General features: G+C 38.8%; 5 protein-coding genes across 6 annotated transcripts; 2 read left to right on the top strand and 3 right to left on the bottom strand.

The window, feature by feature from the left end:
* Positions 1-98: 98 nt before the first annotated feature.
* On the top strand, positions 99-1,312 carry LOC149391835 (uncharacterized). Its single transcript, XM_089620062.1, has 2 exons — positions 99-522; positions 813-1,312. Exons 1-2 carry the CDS (start codon positions 99-101, stop codon positions 1,310-1,312), a joined length of 924 nt encoding a protein of 307 aa, XP_089476188.1.
* A 2,200-nt stretch (positions 1,313-3,512) lies between these two features.
* IQD6 (IQ-domain 6) lies at positions 3,513-6,044 on the bottom strand. The gene is made up of 5 exons (XM_089621268.1): positions 5,723-6,044; positions 5,396-5,635; positions 4,774-5,001; positions 4,565-4,678; positions 3,513-4,378 (listed from the first exon to the last, which is right to left on the bottom strand). The coding sequence occupies exons 1-5, from the start codon at positions 5,786-5,788 to the stop codon at positions 3,752-3,754; spliced, it is 1,275 nt and encodes a 424-aa protein (XP_089477394.1). The 5' UTR covers positions 5,789-6,044; the 3' UTR covers positions 3,513-3,751.
* Positions 6,045-11,914: 5,870 nt separating this feature from the next.
* LOC149391833 (calmodulin-binding family protein) lies at positions 11,915-14,660 on the bottom strand. Its single transcript, XM_089620346.1, has 8 exons — positions 14,410-14,660; positions 13,898-14,308; positions 13,651-13,825; positions 13,352-13,440; positions 13,170-13,257; positions 12,854-13,084; positions 12,674-12,775; positions 11,915-12,585 (listed from the first exon to the last, which is right to left on the bottom strand). Exons 2-8 carry the CDS (start codon positions 14,278-14,280, stop codon positions 12,148-12,150), a joined length of 1,506 nt encoding a protein of 501 aa, XP_089476472.1. The 5' UTR covers positions 14,281-14,308; positions 14,410-14,660; the 3' UTR covers positions 11,915-12,147.
* A 3,214-nt stretch (positions 14,661-17,874) lies between these two features.
* Positions 17,875-19,162, bottom strand: LOC149391832 (proteasome subunit beta type-2-A-like). The gene is made up of 3 exons (XM_089621293.1): positions 18,872-19,162; positions 18,654-18,777; positions 17,875-18,446 (listed from the first exon to the last, which is right to left on the bottom strand). Exons 1-3 carry the CDS (start codon positions 19,027-19,029, stop codon positions 18,108-18,110), a joined length of 621 nt encoding a protein of 206 aa, XP_089477419.1. The 5' UTR covers positions 19,030-19,162; the 3' UTR covers positions 17,875-18,107.
* Positions 19,163-24,442: 5,280 nt separating this feature from the next.
* Positions 24,443-27,003, top strand: LOG8 (Putative lysine decarboxylase family protein). 2 transcript variants are annotated; one of them, XM_089619042.1, is made up of 7 exons: positions 24,443-25,016; positions 25,254-25,351; positions 25,437-25,467; positions 25,641-25,740; positions 25,824-25,894; positions 26,011-26,154; positions 26,680-27,003. In XM_089619042.1, exons 1-7 carry the CDS (start codon positions 24,903-24,905, stop codon positions 26,770-26,772), a joined length of 651 nt encoding a protein of 216 aa, XP_089475168.1. In that variant the 5' UTR covers positions 24,443-24,902; the 3' UTR covers positions 26,773-27,003. The 2 variants fall into 2 exon arrangements, with proteins under 2 accessions (XP_089475168.1, XP_089475169.1); XM_089619043.1 differs by lacking the exon at positions 24,443-25,016 and adding an exon at positions 25,069-25,173.
* Positions 27,004-27,076: the final 73 nt, after the last annotated feature.

Genomic DNA, 27,076 nt, shown 5'->3' with positions numbered 1-27,076 from the left:
TAAATAATAAGTCGGGCCAATTAAACTACACCGCTTAATAATCCTAAAATTTGGTTGTATCAATCAAAGTCGACTATCACTAGCCTATCCCTGAGAACATGCGGGTGGCGGAACTCAAACACAACAACGGAGAGTGGAATGAAGCCTTGGTCCGAGCGATGTTCGATAGGAGAGATGCAGACGACATCCTTGTCATTCCTACTACCGACGAGGGGCTGCCCGACACGATCCGGTGGCACTTTTCTAAGGACGGGGAGTACTCGGTCAAGAGTGGCTATCGGTTAGCTTCTAATTCGACCCGGCGCGCCTTCGCCTCCGCTTCCGTCCCGGGGATCACCGAGACTTGGTGGAAGACCCTTTGGAAGCTCTCGGTCCCGCCTAAAGTCAAGCTACTTGCTTGGAGAGCGTGCAAGGGTTGGATTCCGGTGAACTCGATCCTCGCTCGGCGGAAAGTTTGCCTCGATGCCAAGTGCCCGCTATGCTTCGGAGGCCCGGAATCGATCGGCCACGCCTTGTGGAGTTGTCGGTGGGCTCGAAAAGTTTGAGAGCTCACGAACTTTGGGGACTTGGTGAGTTCTTTCCGGGGAGACGATGTTACCTCCTTCTTCATCACCGTCATGGAAACCGTCGAGGTTAGTAATTTGGAGTTGTTTCTTGTTTTGATTTGGGAGATATGGAATCATAGGAACAACGTCTTGACGGGGAAGGATAAGTAGACCCCGGATGAGCTTGTGGAATGGACCAGGGGTTTCCTCGACACGTACCGGAGAGCTAATTCCTCAAGGCCACTGCCTCCCTCTCCCCATGCGCAGCCGGCCCCGGTGTGGTTAGTGTGTGTGCTGACGCGGCCCTTGATCTTCGCAAAGGGAAGTTTGGCACCGGTTGTGTGCTTCGGGACCACCGGGGGTGGGTTATCGCATCGGAGATCTTGGTGAAGAACGTCGGCTTCACGCCGATCCTTGCGGAAGCTTATGCCATTCGGGGGGGCTTACGGTTGGCGGCGGAGCTCGGGTGTAACCGGGCGGTGGTCCAATCGGATTGTCTTGAAGTGGTTCAAGCCGTGAAGAGAGAGTCAATCCCGGCGACGGAACTCTGCACGCTTCTTGGGGATATCAAGGTTAGTAAGTCTCTTTTTTCTCATTTAGAGTTCACCTTCCTCCCCCGTTCTTGTAACGTTGATGCCCATATTTTTGCTCGTTTTGCGCTTAATTTCCCCTCGGCGTCGCGGTGGTTGGGGCTTGTCCCGCCATGCGCGATGAGTGAGGTTATTGTTGATATTGCCCGTTGTAACCACGGTATTCCTCCACCATAAGCGAGTCTTTCTAATGAAATTCGCCCGTGGCTCCGACCACGTTTCCTAAAAAAAAAAAAAAAGTCGACTATCACTATTTATATTCTAACCTTATATTTTGTTAATATTTCCCTAATCTTCACAGGCGATGTCAGGATTAAGTTTTTAATTCTAAATTAGTTTGTCCTGATTTCTGCAGTTGCCAGCGGCTACTAAGAGTGTTTTTTTTTTTTTTTTTTTTTTTTTTTTTGAATGGTTGGTATAGTAAATGCCTTACTCTAAACACTCCTCCATAACTTAAAAGAAGTAGTTACCGTAGTCTTTAATTGGTTAAAATATGGCATATTTTCACTAATTTAATTAAATTATATATATATATATATATATATATATATATATATATATATATATATATATATATTTTACAAACTAGAGAATTAAACCGATTATTTGCGAGAAAAAGTTGTATTCCGATTTCACTACGGACAGATTACAAACGATATTCCTAATTCAATCCCACTTGCTGCATATAAAAAATTATCGAGAACGTCATCGATTTTCTAATTAATTTTCCAATTATCAAATTATTATATCTCGATCCCAAGTCCTATTAGAATAGTTAGAGCATTAAACTTTGTTAGCTGAATCGACATTATGCATAAATAAATTCTCGACAAGTACATAATTTAAAATCAGATATATGAACAATTAAATTAACGAATCATCAAATTAACGAATCATCATAATCTCACTAAAGCTTAGGTGACATGGCACTTCGTGGCTCTTAGAATCAAGAGGGGCGAAAGTGGAGGCTGGTGCTCCTGGCACTTCGTGGCTCTTTGTGGCTGTTACAGTCACGCTCCATATCTATACATCGATATAGAGGGAGAGAGAGTATGCTTGAAATTAATAACAACTTCTTGATTCTTTGAAGATCACGAGGAATAGAAAACAATGGAAACGTTGTGAAACGTTAATATAAAGATTAAGTGCAATGACATTAACAATGATAATCTTTTTTTTACTCATATTATTAAGAGATATATATTTCAAATAAATAGTTTAAAATATTTACAAATTCTAACACAAATTTTGAAATAATCGCTTAAATAAGTGATCGTATATTAAGAAAAATGGATAATAATTTTGGGTGTAGAGTTCGACCCACCCTAAATAATTTACTTATGGGCTGAAAGTCCAATAACAAAATCAAAGTCGATTTGGCTCAACTCAATAATTATTCCAAAACGATGAAGTCATTGCCATATAAGTCCCAGACCAAGAAAACCTAGTTGGGCCTTCTCCATATCTTTGGACAAACTCAACTCAATTGACTCCATTGAAGCGATGAGCTGCGCGGCGGTGCCACGTCGTCCACCACAAGATCCGGACTTGTTTAACAAGTCTCCGTTTGCCACCATCCTAGGAGACATGTCACGGCGTGAAAAAATATAGGACAAAGTGATTGACGGAAATGTGACCATCTATAAAATCACTTATTTTAAAAAGTAATCAATGCACTTTTCATATATTCTCTCTAATCTCTATTGTAATTTCTGAGTTAAACTTTTCTTGTAGAATTGTTGAGTTAGACCATTGTAATCGGATTGCTCGCTTAATATATCTATATTCTTTTCGAATTAATCTTTTATTTCTATTTCATTTTGATTTGTTCATTTATTTAAATCTCGAGCTTATCTTGTATTTTTATTCGAGCTTACCTTGTATTTTTATTCGACGAATTTTTTAGATCAGCACAATTACATTAAAAACGAATTACATCCCCACCAACCAGCACAATTACATCCCCACTCCCACTAACTCGAGATGAATGGGGCTTGTCCCTCCTTGCTCGGAAGAGGCTATTAGAGCCGATGACAGAGTGATCCAATCCCGCTCGCCGGGTTAGTGTTTTCTCGGTTTGTTTGTGTTTGGTGGCGTGGTTCCGTTAGTGTTTCTTTCTCTCTTTTGTAACCACGGTTTTCCTCCGCCATACGTGAGGGCTTATATGATATTTCCGTGGCACCGCCCACGTTTCTCAAAAAAAAAAAAACCAGCACAATTACAAATGTCCAGTCTCACCAGGTTTAAATTAAATACTATAGCCAGATTCATTCACTTATTTATGGTATCAAATATCAATCATGTCCCCACCAACCAGTACAAAATTTGAAAAAGAGTGGGAAAAGCAGTGAACGAACCTCAGAAGATCAGATCATGCTACATAAATAGTAGATCCGGGAATCAGACTAGAATTTAATCATAAATGAACAAATTGAACTATATTACAAAGTAGGAATTAAAAGCATATCACCAGAACTAATCAATCCAGTTTTCCTGGCACCAAAAGCCAAGGAAACAAGGGCAACAACCTTAAATACACAAACACAATGAAAATGCAAAAAAAAAAAAGGAACAACAAGCTGTTGTTGATCTTCTTTTTCTTCTTCTTCTTCCTCATCACATGAGTTTCATGGAATTCCTGTCCAACTGTGTGGACACATACAGAGGCCTCGAGTTTTGGTCCGACCCGGCCACGCTTTTCGAATCGAAAATCGCCGACCTATTCATGAATTGAAATTCGTCCATTGACTGCCTGATCGCTCTGTTATGATGATGATGATGTGGCGGCGGCGCCGGCTGAGAGTTATTCCCCTTCCGCTTCGCCTTCGTCGACTGAGTCAGACTCATATAGTTGGGCCGGGCGTTCGAGCCGCCACTGTCTTCGGTCCGCTCCGGCGCAGAAACCGGCGTGGTTGAAGTGCAAAACGAAGACGAGGCCGAGCTCTCGTCGTACCGGAACTCGGAGCTCGGGCTCGAAGAGGACTGAGCCGTAATTACCGGCGGCTTCGCGGAGATTCTCGTGGACACGTTGTTCCTCCTGACTCTGACCGAGGAGCACGGCTCAGACGATTTCGGGAGCGGAGAGTTCTTCTTTGCTTGGGGTTGTGGCGTTTGTTGTTCCATGAGCCGAGTCTCCCAAGGCTTCGCGGCCATCCACCGCTCCAGCCAGCTCCACCCCCAGCTGTTCTTGTCGAACGCTTGCTGCTTCTTCCCGCAATTCATCTCCTGGGCTGATCTCCATTGCTGACATAATCAACAGAAACAAAATAATAATAATAATAAATAAAAACTCACAACTCGCATTCGTAGTAATTTGTTTCACGCATCAGAGCGACGCAGGGCTGAATCTCGATGAATCGTGACAACAAAGGTATTGTTGAGTTACAAAAATGGGATTTTGTATTTTTCCCATCTTTTTTTTTCAAGTACCTTTTGAGCGAGCGAGTAAGCGATTGCCCTCTCTCTCTTGAAAGCTCCCTCTTTCCTCATGTGGAGCTTGGTCTTGACGTCGTTCAGCGTTCCTTTGCTGTCGCACCACCCATCCTGGACGCAGAGATCGACGGTTGAGATCAATCCAAACAATGAAATAGAGCTGTGTAGGAGTGAGTATGTATAGTATTTATGATATGTAGACATGCCTCGGCTTGCTTCAAGATATCAGCCTCGGAGCGACGGTCTTTGAGCATCTGTTGGATGGCCTGTCCCTCGACGGACATTCTGACTCGACGAGCTCTCACTCGGGCTTGGACTCTCACCAAGGCTTGCATACACCGAAGCGTCACCGCCGCTTGCTTTCTCACTTGACGCCCTCGAACCAGAGCTTGAAGCCTCACCACTCCTTTTAATGCCCTCAATGCCCTTCTTGCCTACATATCAAACACCATCCACTTTAAGACTATGCTTGGACTTAACCTCTCAAATCAAATCTCATGAAATATATATATGTATATGTGTATATATATATAATTCTAGGGAAAAAAATTAGTCCATGACTTCTCACACTAATTTTTTAGACACAATTCAAAATTTTGATTTTCCTTCACAGTTATCTTCAAATTACCATTTTCTATGGTTTAATTAGTGTTCCAAAAATAAAAATTCCTTGATTTATGTTACGCCACTTGCATTAATTGTGTATAGTCTTCATATCTTCTTCAACGAGATCTGGGATGTACTTGCTATTCCAGGACATGCATGCATTTAATCGTTCGAGAGATTTAGAAAAAGGAAAAAAAAAAAAAGGTGTTTTGTTAGCGTTACCAAGAAGCCACGAAAAGCGGTTTGGATTCTGATGGCAGCCCATTCTTTTTTCACGGCCCTGAAGTTTCGCGGAGGAGCTCTGACAAGCGTAGCCATGGCGGCCGAGAAAGTGTCGGCAAGTCTCGGGGAATCTGAGCCCTCCGAGGCTGCTTTGTGGGACCCTTTGAAGTTCTTCCACGAAGAACCCAAGTCCGTCGACGAGCTTCTCCACAGCCTCCATTTTTTGCCCTTCCCAGCTGACTTCAAGAGAACAAACCCAGAGAAACTCAGACCACAGTTCAACGAAGAAAAATGGGAAAGAGAGAGAGAGAGAGAATGAAAACTCACGTTATCTTCTTTGTCTGGCTTTTTGAAACCTACAAGCGCTTTCACCCATTTCCCTGAGCCACCCATTTCAGCTCAACCAAAATATGTTTCGTAGCTTATAAAAGTTGATTCAAATATCATATACTTGGAAGTGGCTTTTGTTTGTTCTCGCTTCTCAGTTCAATGGTTGAGCCAAAATCAACGGGACAGTTCTATTCTTAGAGAGAGAGAGAGAGAGAGAGAGAGAGAGAGAGAGACGTGGGTTTGTCTTTTAGTGGGGGGTTGTGGGAAGTGGTCTAGTCCAAGACACTGTCGTTTTGGTTTCGATAAAAATGTCTGTTTGAATTTCAAATAGCCCAACGGGCTAAAGGAATTTAAGTCCCGCTCGATTCCCCATTTCTTGCCCCTGTAGGTTTGAATAATTTACACACGTACCCTTCTTTTATAATTTTTTTTTCTTTGTCCGGGATGAAATTAAAAATGATTTTTAAAAAGTTTATGTCAGTACATAAAAAGTTACAAAAAGGGCCAAAAAGCAAACCGACAAGAGATCCCCTAGGCCCAACTTACTGCGCAATTTTTGTATAAAAAATCACAATTCTTTATCCCTTACATTGGTCCGTCCATCTTTACCGTTCGATTGTTTTCTTTTCAATCCCAACCGTTTGATATATGTCCACTGTTGACAATTCAAAACTCGGTCACTGTGTTCTTACTTCTTACATTACATATATATCAATCTCTCTGAGGGAAAAAAAAAAAAAAAAACAGTCGACCGCCAGTTCACACATGTTTTGGAGTTTTCTCTCGTCGATTTCTGGTATTCGTTTGAAAACTAACCTGATACCCAAAAAATAAAATCAAACATACGTTTTGCATAGGAGTTTGGTTTGAAAGTTTAGTGGATTAAGATATATTCCATTTCCATCTTACCAACAATGATTATGTCGGATTTAAAAACTTCTGACCAATTTTCTTTTTCCAATCCTCATGAGGATCAAGATTATTTTTTCATGTTATATTTTGTTACATAAGGAATATTCATCTTCTAAATCTCATATATAGTTAACTAAATGACTTAATGAAGTTTAATAGTTGCAAAATTACAAAATTAGATTATTGGTACGTTTTTTACGGAGACCGGGAGAGAGCGAGAGATCGAGACTGAGACCTAGAGAGAGAGAGAGCGAGATGTGAGAGATCAGATACAGAAAGAGAATAGAGAGAATGAGGGATTACATGAGAGAGAGATAGGGTGATGGTGTCACAGCGGTGGACGTTATGGTCTCGGTTCGGCGCGAAGGATCGATATGTGGGTCTGGTGGTCTCGGCTCAGCGCAAAAGACTCGATTTGTGGATCTGGTAGTCTCGCCTCAGCGCAAAAGACTCGATTTATGGGTCTGGTGGTTCAGCGTGAATGATTGAAGGAACGCCAGTGTTGTGGTCTGTGGTGGCTTGGTGGCAGGGCCGGCCAAAACTCACCGGGGGCTCTAGGCGATTCAATATTTTGGGGCCCTATAATACTAATAAAAATTTAAATTTTCAGGGTAAAAAATATGCCAAAAGTGTAAATTTTTAGGGTAAAAAATGTAAATTTTCTTAAAAATAGGCAAAAAGTGTAAATTTTTTGGGGCTCATCCACATATGGGGCCCTAGGCCTGGGCCTAGCCCGCCTTAGCCCAAGACCGGCAGTGCTCGGTGGTCAAAGTTCACAACGGCTCGGGTCTGTGGTCAGTTTATAGACAAGAAGGATAGGCCGTAAGCATGGTTGAGCACAACCCGGTGAGATCTCCGGTGGTCTCTGGTGGTCGCGTGGTGGGGGTCTGAGACAGTTAGCATGAACTTGGTTAACTGTGGACTTGAGAGAGTAAGCGAGAGAGAGTGAGAGAGATATAGAGAGCTTACAATCAAAGAGAGAGCACGCATCTGGTGGTGGTCGCGCGAAGGAACGCTGGTGGGCGCACGAAGGAACGCTAGTGGTCATATGGTGGTGGTCGCGAGAGAAGAGGGTAGTCTGTTGGTGATGGTCTCGGTCTCGACAGTGGTCTAGCGATCGGAATGAAGGAACGTCGGTGGCCTGTAGTGGTCGCGCAAAGGAACGCTAGTTGTCTCAGCCCGAAGGAGTGAAAGAACCTGGTCTGTGATGGTGGTGGTGATTGGATAGAAGATAAATAGAGAATGAGATGAGTGTTGGTGGGTGTTTTCGCGAAGAGAGAACGACGGAGTGCTGGTGGTGGGTATTTTCGCGAGAGAAAGAGAGAGAGAGGTGTATGGCTTTGGTTTGGAATGAAGAAAGGTAGACAATACGAAACTTTAAATCGAAATGACCTAGATATTGGATGCGACAAAGTTGTATCCAATGCTAAATTGGATGTGAAAGAGTCGCATCCAAAACTCTTTAAAATAAAATTGGGTGAAACTTTGCCACGTCATTATATGAACGAAAAAAAAAGCAAAGAAATTAGAGCCCTCTCAAAATTTTAAACTTTTGGATGTGATAAAATCGCATCCAAAGTCTAGAATCACCTTTGGATGCGCTTTTTATCGCATTTAAAAATTAATAATCCCCATTAAAATGACTGATTTTTTAATCAATTCGGCGACTCTTTGGGATGCGACTAGTCACATTAAAAAACAACCCGAACCTAATGACCCAATTTGTCCTAGTGATCACGCATGTACATATTATCTGCACAATTTGTGCTTCCACCAAAGCGAACTTACACTTAGCATGCGGGCCGCATATGTGATTTTTTATCTAGCTACCTAGGCTGGATTACTCACACCAAATTTTAGCATTTTACCTTGAAGGATGCTCATATCCATCGATATATCTTCCTTCTCAAGTTATCGCATAAATCTATGAGTGAGACTGTGATGAAAATGTTTCTTTGCAATTACCATTCTAATTAATTTTTTTTAATTATCTCCACTTATTTTATATTTATCTAAACAATCTATAGGTAATTATCAATACACCCTTTTTGTGGGCAATATCCCTAACACATATATCACACCGAAACTCCATTTGAGTATATGAGCCTATTCTCCATTTGAGTATATGAGCCTATTCTCCATTTGGATCTACCTCCAATCACCTTGTGGCCCCAGAGCCCCCTCTAAAGGCTAGAGGCCTTATATAGGAGGAGCAAGTCAACTTGGGAATGCATGATTCAAGTAGTTAGATTTGAGAACCTTCGAAGCTAAGGAGTTCAGAAAACGGAGAGCTTTCTAAACACTCTTGGGCAAGAGAGCTTTGTTGAACCACCCAAATTTCGAAAATTCATGCCACCTTCGGACTTCCGAACCCAAAGTTTGCCCATTTCATCACAAATCAAATATGGGTTTTGAGACACTAGAAAATTCAACAAGCTCCGGTTATACAAATGACTGCATTGTTTGATTTTTAAACTCGTTGATGAGTAAGATACTCAGAGTACTTTCTCATTTGTTCCATGTTTGTCGTATAGATTGCCAAAACAAGTCTTACTATCTCGTTCAATGGATTCGTAATGGCCGCAGACGAGTTAAATGTGGCATTATTCTATTACAATGAGAGATGGTAATAGAATGAGAGGGGTAACACATGATTTTCAAAAACACTTATTAGTTCTAATTTTTTTCAATGTGAAATTCCTAATATGTCCTTAAAGATGACGGCTCTTTATGATTGCTATTCTTCGGCCGGTTCCCAACAATTTGACCGGAGTTCGTTTGGGTTTTGTTAGGCTCTTGTTCTATGTTAAAGAATCATTAAGTTAAATCTCATAACCAATTAACATTAAAAAGAGTATCGATAATTTTTATAAACACTTATTAGTTCTCGTTTCTTTTTGATGGGGAATACCTAATAATTATTGCATGTAATTTTGCGATTTTATTTTTAATCATGTTTTCTGATTTTTTTTTTTTTTTAAAATTTGATCTTTATTAGAATAACATGTTAAGTTAAATACAATTTCTTAAACAATTTAAAATATATATATATATTATAAAAATGATGTGTATTTTAAGAAAATATTGTGAAAGTTGAACAGGCCTCTGTTGGAAAGAGGTAGATAAATTTACTTGGAAAAAGGAAAGAAAGAAAAAAAGAGTAAATAAATAAATAGTAAAGTAACTAACAATATAAAAGCATTTAACGTAGTGGGAAGAATTTAAATTACCAAGGCTTGACAGGGAGTGACTTTAATCGATCACGCGTTGACATACACAGACCTTGAAGTGGGAGAGTCTTGTTCAGAGAAAGGTAAAAAAAAGCATTCAAGGCTTCCATACTGAAAAGTATGCAAAACAAATGGAAGTTCGAGAGTCGTAATCTATTTTAGTAATTACTACTGTCCGCTCTATTTCCTGGGATTTAACAATTTTCCATTTAACAATTGGGTAGATTTAAAGTGTTAAACTACCCAAAATAATCCTCAAATTCTGCGTTTTCTCTATTTAATGTCTCTTTTCTATTCTCGACCTTGGGGGTACAAATTCCTAATGGAAGTTGGAAACGTGGCATAAGGCTACAATTACACAATTAAAGAGCGGTAAACAAAGAGATAAACTACGAAAAAATGGCATGTTCGTCATTTTCACATATTCATGTCGTTATCTTCTACGCATGTCGTTTCATTGCCGTTGTCCTTAATATCTCTCTCTGTTGATTCCTTGCACTGCAGACCTGCAGAAAATGACATAGGATTCCTTGCATGTGTTTTTTTTTTTAAGTCACGGATTTTCCATTAAAATTGGGTAAAAACCCATCAATACAGGAGAAAAACACCTTAGTACATGGAATACCTCAAACATAAGTCGAAGTGAAACTAACACTAAGTTCTGGTAATCGCACGTTTTGTGCATGCTTCCGACAAGTGGAAGAACGACGAGCACAGTAATTGAGCACACATAGGGCTCTTTCAACAAAACCAAAATTGGTAGATGGAAAGATCCACTCAACCTCGGTTTGATGACCACGAAGAAGATGCATCTTCAACCTGTATAGAACAAAACCTAACAGGAAATCCACAACGGGATAGTGGACAACGGCTAATCCGTGTCCAAGATAAACCAAGTCAAACACAACGCAACATGGGCTAACTAGCATAAAAACATAAAGCATAACTAAGTAAAAACACAAAACAAAAAACACAACACAACCAAATCGGCAGATCCGACCACTTCTGCACCCGAAAAACTCTTCAGCCACGTCCCTCCCATCCTTAGCTCGGAGTCTCACCGCATACTCTTCCGTATCACTCCAGTCGGAGAGAAAAACAGAGGAAGCCACCGAAGCCGCCAAACCGTTCTCAGATCCGAGACCAGACCCACCGGAGCCACCTGACCCACCGAAGCCACCGAGACCTGACCCACCGAAGCCACCGAAGCCACCTGCGTACCACAGACCCACCGAAGGATCCGAGACCAGACCCACCGAAGCCACCGAGGCCACCTGCGAACCACAGACCCACCGAAGCCACCGAGGCCACCTGCGAGCCATAGACCCACCGAAGCCGCCAAACCGTTCTCAGATCCGAGACCTGAGCACGGTCCCTGCTTTTCCAGCCCCAGCGACTCCCAGGTCTTCACCACGGCCGAGCACCAGGAACCGCCGGCGCGTCAGAGTAACGATGAGCTGAGCCGATGCAAGGACGAAGGAAGAAACGCCACCTAGAGCCGCGCACGTGAGTGAAGAGATGCTACCGAGGCCGATGCTCACCTCGCGAGCAACCGTCCTACCTCCCAGGCCGGAGCCTAGGAGGCGGCGGCGACTGGCGAAGCTAGGGTTTTCTTTACTCTGTTTTTGAGAGAGAGACGCTTCCAGAGAGAGAGAGAATTTTAAAACCTCTCTTTATTTTTAATGAATAAGAAAATAATATTCCTTGCATGTGTTCGTTTCATCATTTTCAAGCTTCCCATTTCAAGTTTGTCTCCAAATCAATATCTATTTTAGTGTAAAGTTATATGTAAATGTGGAATATAAATATGATTGTAAAATTATATATAAATGTGGAATATAAATATGACATTCAAATAACATATGAAAACTCAAATTTTATCATATAATAAATTATGGTAAATTCTAAATAAATATCTACGAGATTTTATTAACAAAGTTAAAAGAACATTGATTAGTTGTAAATATTCGTTATTAATTGTAAATAACTATCAAATACCAAAAACATAAATGGAATGCTAAAAAATTCCAAATAATGTCACATCGACTTAATAACTATTTACTTAAAATTTACAAAAAATTGACTATTTAACAAATATCCAAATTTTTGTAACTTAGTTACTCAAATACAATCCTACAAAAGTGGATCGAATTTTGCATTGTTTCGAGCCGATCTTCATAAATTATACTAATAAACGAAAGAACGAACGGTCATTATTATTATTATTTTTTTTTTACAAACTAATCAAAGAATTCATAGCACGATTCGCGAACGAATGATCTACGCAGCGATAGTAGCGGCAGGTAGAGCCACCCTGGGGCTTGGGAGGCCCATGTAAGCGAGCCTGGGCGAGACTCTGATCTTCGGGCTGGGCCTCGGCGACGGGATCGGCACTAGGCCCGCCCCGGGACCCACGCGCGGCGAAAGGTTGACTTGCTCGAGCGCCATTGACTGGAGCTCCATAGGGTAGTCCCTCACGCAGCCGATGCGCGGGCCCACGCCGCTGCTCCACTTGCACGACAGGCGCTTCGCCAAGTCGAACACCGGCTTCTCCGTTTCCCGTTCGGCTCTCGGCGTCTCGACTCCGCTCGCCGCTTTCATGTCCAATGCCACGCCCGTGAACTCGCTCTCGAGATCTTCCGCTTTTTTGCTCGTTCTCGACTCTTCCTCGCTGCTCGTCACGTACGACGCTCCCTCGTTTTCGTCGATCGAATACCTCTGCGATCAAAGCGAGGCACGGAAAATTCAGCCAAAGACCCTTTTTTTTTATTATTATTGTGGACAATCTAATTGAGCGTTGTGTTACCTTAACGTTGGTGAGGTCTACATGGTGCTCTTTGAGGAAGCTGATGAGCTCTTTGAAGTTGTCTTCAGTTGGGAGATAGTGACCACTGTACGGCCATATAGCCTGCAATATAATACACGGCAGAGTTAGCTTAATTGGCTTGCGATCGATGGTTGTATTACGATGCGGTGAAATTAGTACCTCGAGAGCTCCTTCGCGGGCGATCAATCTTCCGGCGGCTGTGGTGGCTCCGCCGGAGAGGAAGCTGGAGTGTTGAAACACGCCTTTCTTCTTCTGCCCAACATACAAAGCCCTTGAAGTGCTAAGCACGAATATCCACTTCGACGCCTCGTCCGTGTTCAGGCTCGCCCCGTTTCTCTTGTAAACCAGCTTTCCATTCTCCACCACCACTTCGAATTCCTCTCGCTCTTTCTGTGTACACATATAACCGCAGAGTTCAGATAAAAAAAACAAACGAAATTGTGTCATATAAACCATCCATAGGAAGCTTCATTACCGGTCCGAGATAGCGAATGCATTGCTGATTTAGGACGGCTCTCGAACACTTCTTGTGGCTCAAGTCTTTACCTTCGCCAACATCCAACCTTCAGTTCCAAAAAACAGAAAAGGTAAATTCAGTTACATGAAAAAAAAAATCAGCTACACGTATAAATTTTTTTGACAAGGTATTATATGTACCAGTAAAAGAAAGGTTGAACGCTCTTGCTGTCGGACCAGATATCGTAGTAGAAGTGAAGATTGTGTCCGTAGCGATGTCGTGGGTCAATCTGAAGGGAAAAGAAAAAGGAAATGCAGATTGATAATGTGAGACTCTCAACAAAACAAAACAATATGCCTATGAATAGATTACAAATTTTTGGGACTCCACTTTGGTCCCCACATGAGCATAGGCTAAAAGCCAGAGGGCATTGAAAATTATGTATCATAAATAGGAAATTATGTCCCACTCAATTGATTGATTAGAACAAAACACTTACAGCTTCAAGCCAGTGCTGTAGAGCTAATTTCTGAGCTTTCTCATCCTTAGACAATCCCTTCCCAACCTTGGCGGCTTTTGTCCTCATCCGAGACCACCGCGAAAGGGCTGTCTCGGGCTTCTCGTTGTTGAAAAACGACACCGAACTCAGAGCCGCAAAGTCCAAAGCTTTCCACCTAAAAACCAAAACAACGATCAGCACCGAAGATTCAAAAAGAAAAAAAAAAAGAAAGAGGCGAGACACAAACCAGAGCTCTTCAACGACGACGGCGCAATCGGCGAGGTTTCGTCTGGTTCGGTAACTCTTGTAAACCTTCTGGACCTTCGTCGCGGCGTCGTCGAGCTCGCTGACCGGTCTCGGAGAGAACACGATAGCTTGTTGAGGAAGCAATATGGTTGGCCTTTGTATATGCACTTTGACCACTTCTTTTTTCTTGATCATCGGAGGATTCGAAACTGTTTTCTTTTCTTCGGCGTCCGATTCCATTTCTTTCGGGGTTTCAAAGACTTGCTGTTCCTTGAATCTCGAGGCCTTCATAATGGCCGTTGTGAATATGCTACACAGGCCAAGCAGCTTCAGGTTTAGGGTTTGACTCAGCGGTGATAAGAACACGGAGAGAGAAAGACCCATCGATGGTCAACGCTACTATATCAGAAGCCTATATCATACAAACAGAATTTCATTAATAAAAGTTTTTAAGAGTTTCAACAAAACTGAAAAACTATCATAAGCTAAAATAAATAAATAAAAATCTCTTACTTGAAATCCCAAGCCAAGGGGTTCCACAGAGACACACGACTCTCTCTTTGTCTTCGTTTATCTCTTTATCTCTCTCAACAACAAAGTACGGAGATGAGTGACCAAGTAATTATATTTATATCAAGCAAGCGATATGAAATAATATATGAATGCCAATTAATGAGCATTGAGTGTAATATATATATACACAGACACTGTGTGGGTGTGTGGGGGTTTTGAAAAATCAAACTTGGTGACTGTCAGAGTAAGAAAAGTTGAAGCTGAGAATACGGATGTTGAAAAAAAAATAATATTAATAGAATGAATAATAATAAAAAAAAAAACCGATTGTGGCGGGTAGGTTCGTGGAAGTAGGAGAAGAGAATCAAGAGATAGATGTTATAACCACCCACTGTTTATTTTATGTTATATACTTTCCCAACTTGACACATACATACAAAGTTATTTAAGGTGGGTTAGAGTTTAAGAAACAAAATTATTTTGGCATTATTTGCAATAATTTACAATTTAACTAGCCTCTCTGACTCACCTGCTGCGGTAATATTACGTAGCAGAAATTAATAATGTTGCATTTAATACTAGTGGTCCCCTTGTGTTTTTTGCTCTTGCTCAACGTAAGGGTTTGTTATTCATGGACAGCTAGGTAATTAAGATTAAACTTGCAACAGTGCATTTGAAAGTCAACGGAATTTTTGGACGCGCTGAGGAAAAGTCACGTTCAAGTTTTTTTTCGATTACTATTTGCTAATTTGACAGTCAAGGCCAACGCTCACATGAGGGAAGGTAGAAGTATATAAAAAGAGACTAGTTTCGTGTTGGAAATTTGATAGATGGTTTTGGAATTGGGAAGGCACGTTGCAATAAGAAATTTGAAACCATTTTTGTGGTGTTTTAAAATAATATTTAGAAAAAGGAAAAATAAAACGTCCAAGTAAGTATACTATTACTAACATCATGTGGTCAATTTTCAATATTGGAGTTTTGAAGATTGACTGACTTTTGAGAGAGATAGAGAGAGAGAGAGAGAGAGAGAGAGAGAGAGAGAGAGAGTAAAATGATTGTACCCTTCTTTATTTGGTAGAGATTAGGCTTAGGCGTATCGAAATGACACCATTTATGCAACTTCTCGTTGCATGAGCTTGAGTTGAACCTTATCTCATCTTGCCATTGTGCTCAATTAAATCCACGTTCACTGTATCCTAATTTAAGTGACACCCATTTTTTTTTTCGATTGTATAGAAATTATTTTTGTTTTTTTGAAGTTGAAAGGATTTTCTTACAAAATTATAAAAATGAAAATAATAAAAAATAACAAAATTATGCATCAAACTGCGGCATATTGTCACACACTTATACTATATTACATTTTCAAATAATATAAATGTTTGGGAAATTTGTTTTGAAGACTTTTTCAAATTATTGATTGCCGATCATTTTTGGGGCAAACTCATTATGTATTCGTTTAAGTTGTTTACTATAAAAATAAAAATTTATCCACGTAAAAAACAATATACGTGGTATATTCACATTTTTAAAATTATGTCTAACCGATTTTTAGTCCCAAATTTCACCTTTCGTCGCTCGTTTCTCATCTCATGGTCGTCATGTTTTCAATAATTCCTCTTCCATACTCAAATGTTAGCGTTGTTGAGCATCTAAAATTAGGTTTGGAAGTTATTATTGCATCACCGTTGGTGACCTCGACTATACTGTACTCACCCTTCCCTACTTCAATCATGTCACTGTCATACAAATCCAATACCAACCACTTTTCATCCTTGTTGTCTTCTCGGAAATTGCTGGTCCGGTGACTCCAACAAGGACTTAATAAAATTGACTTGTGTGAAGTTAATCAAATTAACTCTGAAATTCAATAAATTCTACATTCGTTTGAAAAGGGAAACTTGAGAAACCAAGCTCAATGCTACATCACGTTTAAAAATAAAAATCTATGTTGAACACTTTAGGAAAAACCAAACTTTTTGGGTAGGTAAAACTGAGATGACCCTCCATTCGAGACAAAGTTGACTCACATTAGGTCGAATTAAATCCATCGGTTGGTTTAGAGTTTAGACCAATAGCGTTTTGCCTGCACTAGGGATTTGAAATTGTATAACCAACGGAGGAGAGAGCTCGGAAGGTTCTGAAAGATAGGGCGTTCAAGGAGGGCCCGGAGCCTCCGCCGGGGCTACCAGAGAGGATGAGGGAGATCATCCGCGTTCCGAACCGTCTGTTGATGCCGGTGAATCAGCTGAACAAGTCCCTCGGAGAAGGGGGACTTTCTGCGCGGGGCCGAGGCGATGGAAGCTTCTAGAATGATCGGGAGCAGAATTGCGGGGCTGAGTGCGACGGTGCTCGTTGAACTCAGATAACTTCCTTTTCAACGGCACTTGCTCCGCTCTCGCCCAACCCAACAGCATCCGAAAAGATGACATCATCCAAATCTGGTTCTACAAGGACGCCGACCATAATCCCTCTTTTGCCCTCGTCAACCTCACTCACCAGGCCCGAATTAGTGTAAGTTATGCTCGTAAGTGTGTAACTGCTCAATTAGTTAACACGCTCTATAAGAGCAGGTTTTTTTTAGGCTATTCATATCAACTTGGATTAATAATTTTCACCTAGTACGTAATATCTCAATAAGAATCAATGCAGGCGATTTAAACTGATGAACCCCTATTCACAGAGAAATCGTAATGCTGAGTGTTGTAGTGGATGACCATGGGCAAGGTGGAGTGAAACTCAGCTTTCAGAAAAAGGAAGTATAAAAAGAGAGCAAGTTAAAGTGTTAAAAATAAGAACCTCTTATCTTCTAGTTCCTCCACGGCAATGTATGCAACGGTGACCAGTCAGCAGACCAAGCACTGGTATAGTATGGCAATAGCGTTGAGCTGACTTCTTCGTATTCACGCCTATGCGAGGTGTTATGAAAATTTACTTTCTCAATAACCGAGATTTCTTGAGCACCAAGTAACCTGTGATCTAAACAACCAAATCGAAAAAGTAAAACAACACACAATTTTTTTCCTATTTAGTTTAAGGCAGCCTAATCACAGCTTCCTTTCAAAACGACAGAGACAAAATTGCCCTCACATCAAAAGGAACATCCAAGTAGAAGCCGCGGACTCATCGTACAAGCAAAACAGTACAAGCAAAGGTAATATGTACAGCGTCGTAGTCGATGACCGTGGACTCATAGTCGTTTCTTGTAACGCCGAAACTTGGAGCAGTAATACTCCTCTTTCAGAAAATGAAAAGTAAACAAACGGGAGCTGGCTAGAGGACCCAAGCATTGAGAGGGAAATTATGTTAAAAAGCTGATTTCTTCACAATAATAAGACTATAAATTGTAGCTTAGTACGTCGCTGTAGATAATTTGAGTCAACACCAAAGTAAAGTAGGAAAAAAAAACATCACCAATGATAATGAGCAAAATGCTATAGCTTCCTAAAATTAGAAACTGGAAACAGGAAAAGGCTCAGCCTTGCCTTGACTTTGATTTCTGTTATGAGAATGTTTTCAATGTCATACCAGAAAGATGAATGTAACCTCAGTGTGCTTCGAGAGTTCCGAACATTCAATAACCAGATTACAACACCCATTCTATCGCATCAGAAACTCGCAACCATAAAGAGAAGCTACTATTTTTGCAGTCATTCAAACTAAAAGTTTTAGACAGGAAAGGATATTCATAAAACTCAAGGCGGGGAAGGAATAGCACCGGCGTCCTTGATGGACTCGCGCCAGGCCAACAGCCTCGCCCCGTCCTTGTCGACGATCTTGATCACGAAATTCGGCGGCGCAACGACGAGCCTCGAGCGGATCTCGATTATGCACTTGTCGATCAGCTCGACCGCCTCTTCCACGGACATACCGGCGTGGTAGTGTCTGTCCATCATGGAGAGCGAGAAGTAAGACCCGTAGCCAAACGCTCCCTTCTCGACCCTGTGGAGCGACGCGATGTAGTCGATATAGTACAGCGACGGACCCGTTTCTTTGTCGAAGCCTGCCAAAAGGATGTTCACCGAGTACGGATTCTGAAAAAAATATTTACAATTATTCAACATTTTGCAGCTATGTTTTTTCAACATAAAGATACTGCCTTACAACGAATTCACTCAATTCGAAACCATTATCGTTGTATTTTTTGTCCCCAAAATAAACCTAGAATTGAAAAGGCCTTGAACCAATCGCACCAAAAGCCCTAAAAATTAGCAACAAAAAAAATGAAACAAAGGGAAGACCTTTCTCAAGGCGGTGGCGAGCTCGCCGCGAGTGAAGTTCGCCGTCGCGGCGGTGGTAAGCGGAATTCCGTTACGAAACTGATACAGAGACACGTTTTTTTGTACGTACTCCGTGAATTGAACCCTAGAAATACAAATTTCATGACGAAATGCGAAAATGAAAAGGAAAAAAAAAGCAATCCAGTAAATTGAGAGGCTGCAGATCTCGGCGGCGATACCTGTCTCCGGGCTCGCCACTGGCGGCGACGAGCTTGTGGGAGTCGAGGACCATGATCTTGTCCTCGTTGGACTTGTGAACCAGAATGCTGTTCACGGCCGATGTGTCCGCCACCACGATGGCGAACCCGTCGCCCACTAGACCGAAAACGCACTCCATTGATGCGTTGGCTTGATCGAGATAGGTTTAGGGTTTCGATTCAGAGAGCGAATAGGTCGAGTGGGGTGAAAAGAAATCCGAAGTTTGTCTATTCGCAGCTGTCGCTAATCAAGAAAAGGAATCGAAAAAACATGAAAAAGAAACGAAATGTTATTTTTTATAATTATTAATGGTCCTTTGTCTTTGTTCTTCTTTTCAAGTTTGGCCCTGTAAATTAGTGTGTTAAATTGATTATTAGTTTGTGACAAATCATCATTTACAGTTTTTCCACCGTAAGTTAGATAAAATAATAAAAAATATATATATATATGTGTGGATATCGAAACCAGTGGCGGATCCAGAACTTGGAATGAGGGAGGGCCAAAATTCAGTTTAAGTTGAAAAACAAAAATTATTTTTTTTAAGTCCGAATTTTTTTGTCTTGGAAGGCCTAGGCCACTTGAGCATTCCACCTGGATCCGTCCCTGTATCGAACTATCTATTATTTTTTCGAAAATCTAATAAATTTATGCATATAAAACCACTAATGTCATTATGTCAACAAGTCAATTCGGAAGTGTAAAGATGAAATCAAACAAAAATATTTCACTAGGCTCAAATGTGAAACAAAAATGATATACATAACATATGAGCACAACTAAGATCGGTTATTGGGTGCGCTTGATTAACCCTTAAATCAAGAGACCACGAAAGAGGGACTTGACCTTCATAATCCTATATCGATTAAGAACTCTGTGCACCACAAGATGACTATTCCATCTAAGATTGAAACAAATAATGCAAAATAAAAATGCAAAGAAATATACATTTGTAACTCCTATTAATTTATGGGATTATTGCGGAATACGCGACCAAAAAAAAAATATATATATTTTATATGATTCATACATAATAAAAATATTTCACTAGGCTCAAATGTGAAACAAAAATGATATACATAACATATGAGCACAACTAAGATCGGTTATTGGGTGCGCTTGATTAACCCTTAAATCAAGAGACCACGAAAGAGGGACTTGACCTTCATAATCCTATATCGATTATGACTATTACATAATAAACAAAACAGAAACAAAATTCTTACAAATTACAAACATTCGTCAATAAGCAAATAATCCCACAAATATTCTAAAAAACTAATGAAGTAAAATAAACCAAAAGTCAATGGTCGGATTCGTGGTAGTATAGCAAGCCGAGTTCAAGCCTCGAAACGGCGTCGTGGTCAATGAGTGAGCACTGCCGTGAAAGCGGCAACGAGCTCAGCGTCCGAGGATGGTACGCCGTTATCTTCTTCCCGTCTTTTGCCTCGAAAATAACGCCGTTATCTTCGTCGCCGCCGTCGCAGCTGACTCTGCACTTCTCGCCCAGTATTATCGTCTTCATCCACACCGCCTTTTTCACCTCTCCTCCACCGCCCTCCGCCACGTCATCCGGCGCCGCCGATTTCCTCCGGCGGGAGTGGGAGCGAGCGCCGCAGAGGGCGGCGATCACGGCGATCGTGGCGGCGATGCCGGCCGCCGTGAGAGACAGCGACGCCGCCACGTGGGCGTGGTCGCCGGGGAAGAAAACTCTCCTCGTTACCATATTGGAATGATCACGATCTTTATTATATTTGACTTATGTTGTTTTTTTAGTTTTTTTTTTTTTAAATCTTTTTTTAAAGGGATTATTTGGAACTGAATATGCTTAAACTTAGGATTGATTGGACTTGGAATGAAGCAGAATCCAAGGTGAATGATGGAGAAAAAGACATAGTTTGAAAATGTTACATGTTTTCACTGGTTAAGGTTGTTAATTAGTTTTGAATTTACGCTATTCGATGCTAAAAATACCATATATTACTAACAACGTTCGACACCAACGTGATTTCTTTGGGTTTTTTTTTTTTTTTTTTTGGTGTGTGTTATTATTCAACTTTGTTGACCATTTATAGATATCTAGAGCCATTATTAACTGTAAATTGATTTTCGGCCCGATTCACGAGTCCCGAACGATCCACTCACGTGATGACACGTGACAACAAACTGTTTATTTAACAACGGACTATTTGATTTCCCTGTTTATTTATTTTATTTAAGATTTTCACGAACTTTAAATCAAACATTTGTTAATTAAACATTATATCAAGATGAGATGTTTTGGAGGTGTGGGACTTTGGAAATTCAGTTTTGTTTTGTGTAATTTTAAGTCTTGCGATAATCAATTTTCTTGCTCACACATTAATCAATTTTTTTTTTTAATAAAAAAAACTGAGTACTTTTTCCCTTAAGCCAGAAGTATGGATTATACCATAATTTTGCCAACCCATGTTGGTATGGTCTGAAAAACAATAACCAACAAAAGATGAATAAAAAGCCTTGGGCGCCAAAACATGAGCCACCGAGTTACAATCTCAAGCCTTTGCGGATGAGCTTTGCCACGACACTATGTTCATGGAAAATCACTGTTATACAACAATAATAAAAAATGAAATATTGAAATAACGGTTAATTGTCTTACCGTTCTAAAAAACATAGTTAACCGGTCAAATCTTATTAATAGTTAATGTTAACTTTTCAAAATGAATAAAGGTTAAACCGTTTATCTATTTTGTCCATCTTTAGCGCTAGTACCACTGCTATCCTCCGACGCATTCCACGATTGAGATACTGCCCTTCGTCAAGTACCGCGACCAAGCGAGAGTGTGGTGGCTCGATGTGGAAGAGTCCAAATTTATCTATTCTTAGTTCAAATTCCGAAGAGGATTTTACGATTTTTCTTGTTTAGTTTCGAGTTCGAATTTTAGTTGAAGTTTGGTTGTGATGAAAATTCGATTATGATTCTTGGATTTTCATAATTTAGTTGATTTTTCATTTAAAATTTTTTTTTTCTAAAAAAATTACAGATCATCTCATGTTTACATGTATCTTTTCATCCATTTTAACGAGACATTTGACTAACGAAAGTGTGATTTTCTAATATCAAGTATTTTAACTACAACTTTTAAAAAATAGTTATTAAACCATAACCACCTGAATATATATATATTTTTACCGTCAATAACTAAAAAAATACAAATTGTGACTCTTAAAAAAATATTATTAATAAAAAGTATCGTTAGCACGCTGCACGCAATTAGTTTGGTATAAAATTAGCTCTATTTTACCATAAAAAAAATAAGGTGGCTGTAAAGATAATTAATAAATTTCAAGCACATTCCATATGATGTGAAGCAAACCCGATATACTATAGTAATAATAAAATAATACCTTTTCATCTAGGAAGCTTCGTAATTAAAAAAATATTAGAAACTATTTCACCAACCATATCATATAATGATATAACCAATCTGTCTGAACGGAAACTATGAAGTAAGGATGCAGATTGAAAATATAATATATAGTTTAATAAAATTAATAGAATTTATAACAGTAGATTATTAGTTTCTTTTTTCTACAAAAATTGTAAATCTGTTTAATTTATTGGAGCATTGTATTGATTAGTGCAAATGGGAACCAAATTTCGAAAAAATAGTTCTGTAAGCAAAAATATCGCCATTACTAAATAATTAATTATGATAATATTTGGATAATGCAAACTGCATGCTTTAAATTAAACATATCAAAATTTCCGTGTCTATAATTAAAAAAATCATGGATAAATTACATAAATGTCTCTATAATTGTTATAAATTGTTTACAAATTATCTCTTCATTGCTTGAATCTTACACCATAAATTTTCTCTTTTGTTAGTTTTTTAATCACACTGTAAAAAAATTAAAGATAAATCGTATAACATTAAAATTCTTTTTTTTTATGTCCTTCCTCTTCCTTTTTTATTTTTATTTTTAATGTTTGGTCATTTGTATTCTTTTTTTTTATCTTTTATTCTTTCTTTTACCACCGCTCAAACTCGCTTAACAACTCAATGCCGACCTCAATCTCCAAATGGTCGTTCTTTAGGTTTGCTCTTTCTCCAACAACGTTTTGGTTAATCTCTCGGATTTGTCATCGTCCGCGTTCCAACTCATTAACCTCTCATTCAACCAGTTCTCTGGCGAGATGAACAATTAGTCTCGGCGTTCTTTAGTAGCTTCAGTACCTCTAGCTTGATAGTCATCTGCTTGAAGGAACATTTTTTGTTGATGATTATTGCTAGTTGATCGTCGCTTCGTCATATCATTGATAAATTTATAATGAGAAGACTGTTTATAAAAAAAATACTACATAACTTCTTTTAATTCTTTGAGGCCTTCTTTTGCTTTTCTTACAGAGTTTACAAATGTATTATTATTTTGTGTCTAAATGTGCAATATAATTTGACAATATATATATAATGTAAGACTGAATAATGATTGAAGATATATCTAAAATCTTAATGTTTGGATAAACTATGATGTGAACTGTAACAAAATTATAGCTCAGAATCAAAACGCATAATTTCGTCAATTATATGTATAACTGACGAGATCCAATCTATTGATGCTATCAAAGTCAAACAACCAATTGATCCCAAAATAAACATAAAAAACAAATCAAGTGGCAATATTGCTAATTCTTAGGTCTTACAGCAACCTCGATATTTACTTTAAGTTGGTTAAATTAAACAGAGATGTGACAACTAACAGCTAGATATAAAAAAAACATATATAAAAGTCAAAGTATGTATTGTGAGTAATCCTAGGCATGTGCTGTAAAAATGAGGTGAAATTCCATCCGACCAATTTAAAGAAATGTAAATTTTCTTCCATTTACAATGAACTAAAGTAATTATTTCTTCCGTTGGACATGTGGAGGTTAGTGGAAATGGTACATAAATATTCCTTCTTTCCATTGCTCCCATCTCTTCGACCTTTGTTTTAGTTTTATTTTTATTTTATTTTTTTAACTCTTCTTTTTATTTATTTATAAATATCACATCATTCACGTTATTCACTCACAGTCTTATCATATAATCATATATTTATTTTCATTATAAAGTTTCTAATTTAATTTTTATATATAATTTTAGCATATAGTTTTAATATATAATTTTAGTAAAAATTATATTTTTCTCCACACTTTCTTTTTTCTTCTTCATATGTAGTTTGTAATATAGTTTTAGTATATAATTTTTATATATAAATTGAGCATATAGCTTGTAATACTTTATCAGTTTGAATGTATAATTTTCATATATAGTTTTTTTTTATCATTTTTAAATTTTATTTTTTATTAAAAAAAATATTACATTTTAATCTTTTGCAAAATATTAATTTTAATTTTTTTTATATGTATTTGGTAATAAAAATTTCTGCCAATAAAATAGAAATTTCCCTTCTATGGTAAGTTAAAATCCGATTTCATTCCAGTCAAATACATTCCGCGTGGAAATGGATTTGGATTTCCATGATTCGTGGGGCTTTATAATTGATGCCGCCGAGAGTTTATTCCAAACTGCCTATGCCTTTTTATCTATGAAATGAATCAATATATGAAGTAGTTTTCTGTCTTCTTATAGTTTTTAAAAAAGAAACGCTAATTCTTTTTCCTTTTTCTCTTTGCCTAAAAAATATTAGACGATTAAAGCCGATAGAGAGAGACGTTGCTCATGTGGGCTTCCCGTAGTTCGCTCTATTCTTCAGTTTGCGCGTGTTTATATATATCGCATTTATATTTGCTTAATAACCCATTTTAAGATCGACCCAGGTTGTCTTTTAGCACAAATCCCTTCTTCGGAGTTTGTGTTAGTCCCTATCTCTCTCTCTCTCTCTCTCTCTCTCTCTCTCTCTCTTCTATTCTTCTGTGACAACATATAGAGAGTAAAGGCACAGAGTCCAATACTTTGGATTGATAATTGATTAGGTGATATATATTATTAAAATAAAAAGTAAAAGAGGTTTTGAAAGGATATAATGGAGGAGACAAAAGGAAGGAGCAAGTTCAGCAGGATTTGTGTTTTCTGTGGAAGCAATTCTGGCCACAGGAAAGTCTTCAGCGACGCTGCTCTTGAATTGGGTCAAGAGCTGGTTCGTCTCTCTCTCTCTCTCTCTTTCTCTCTATATATTATATGTACAGATATACTCTTTTGACTCTTTTTTTTTCTTTGATTTGTTTTTTTTTTTAATCCCAAGACACGTGCTTTTTGATATTTTCGAATCCGCTGAGAGTCAGAGAGGCTGCGAAGTGCGTATTAGGTGTTTGATATATGTATACATTGGATTTTGTATTCTTGGCATATAACACAAGCTTTTCGTTGATGACAGGTTCAGAGGAAGATAAAATTGGTTTATGGCGGCGGAAGCGTTGGGTTGATGGGTTTGATATCACAGACTGTCTTTGATGGAGGTTGTCATGTTCTTGGGTAAGGCTTTTGTTTTTGTTTTTATTTTTATTTTTGTGATTTTCAACCCATTTGTAGTTTTTAAATGACTGATATTCACATGCAGGGTCATTCCTACAGCTCTCATGCCTCTTGAGGTACCTTTTCGTATAACTAGCCTTATATGTTCTATGACTCACTCACGTCCCAATAGTTTTTTACAATGCCAAGTTTATAATTGGACTTGTCAATCAGATTTATACTCCATTAAAATGGGAGTTTATGAAAGACTTGTAAAAATTTGTGAAATTTGGTTTTGGCTATTTGACAGATTTCGGGTCAATCGGTGGGAGAGGTAAGAACGGTGTCGGACATGCACGAACGCAAGGCCGCAATGGCTCGAGAAGCCGATGCTTTCATTGCTTTGCCCGGTAAATTCCACAATTAATATTCCCTTTTGTCAAATTGCACTGTCTCTGATTTTAATTAAAAAAAAAAAAAAAAAAAATCTCAGGAGGTTATGGAACAATGGAAGAGCTGTTGGAGATGATAACGTGGGCCCAGCTTGGAATCCACAAGAAACCAGTAAAAATTCCATTTCTATTCTTTTCTTTCTAATTACCAAACCTGTTTTCTTGTTTGTTATGATTTATGAGACGTTGTGTGTGTGTGTGTGTCTATATATATATATTTGCTCGCAGGTGGGTCTGCTAAATGTAGATGGATATTACAACTCTTTGCTCGCTTTGTTCGACAACGGCGTCGAAGAAGGGTTCATAAAGCCCGGTGCTCGCGAAATAGTCGTCTCGGCTCCAACGGCCAAGGAACTTATGACCAAAATGGAGGTAAAGATATTATTGTGCAATGCAAGGCTGGCTTTTTATTTTATTAGATAGATGGATATATTTGATTTGATATGATGATGATGATAATAATAACAGTAATAATACTGTTTTTGCTTTGCTGTCTCAGAAACAAAAAACAATTAAGCCAAGTTCACCAAACTTTTTTTTTTCTTTTTGTTTTTTTAAGTTTGAAAAGAAGCCCATATTCATTTAATCTTTGGGGATTAAACTTCTTCAATCACGATCAATTTCGATGAATCATGATAATGAAATGAAACTAACTAGTTGTGACATTTGAGAAGTACAGACAAACCCAACCCCAATCTTGTTTTTTGAAAATTTGAAATTGGCTCCTCCATTACATTTTTCATTTTTATCTTTTTGTAATCATGGCATAAATTCCGTACAAGTAGGAGTTAATTATTTTTTTATTTGTTTATTTTATTTATAGTGGCATGGTTAAGGTATTGGAAATACTTTGCTAATATGGTATTGGTCCTGGATTTTTTTTTTTTTTTTTGGCAGCAATACGCTCCATCACATGAACACGTTGCGTCTCACGAGAGCTGGAAAATGGAGCAACTCGGCAACTATCCCGGCGAAGACAATGCTCGGTAAAAGATGCTATATTTGATGTGATTGATCTGCGTTTGAGTTTTGTAGTGGAAAAAGAAAGAAGAAAGAAAAAAAAAATCCATTATTTGTGGGACAAGGTAGAACTGTGTTTCAGTTATTCAGTTACAGTATGATTTACTTTCATATTGTTTCTCTTCCATTTTTTAAATTCAAATAAAATCATTCTCCGCCGTTTGACCTCATTATCTCAAGGTCATATGTGCTTTGAGCTCACTTGTTGAATGGCTATAATCCTTTGAAAATGAATGAGAGAGAGAGAGAGAGAGAGAGAAAGATTTCAATCATG

Source organism: Urtica dioica, chromosome 7, assembly GCF_054948205.1.
Source record: "Urtica dioica subsp. dioica isolate 48M chromosome 7, U.dioica_male_clone48M_v1_H2, whole genome shotgun sequence".
In the NCBI taxonomy this organism is placed as follows: domain Eukaryota; kingdom Viridiplantae; phylum Streptophyta; class Magnoliopsida; order Rosales; family Urticaceae; genus Urtica; species Urtica dioica.
Note: the sequence above shows the minus strand (reverse complement) of the source record. Positions and strands in the feature narration are given on the sequence as shown.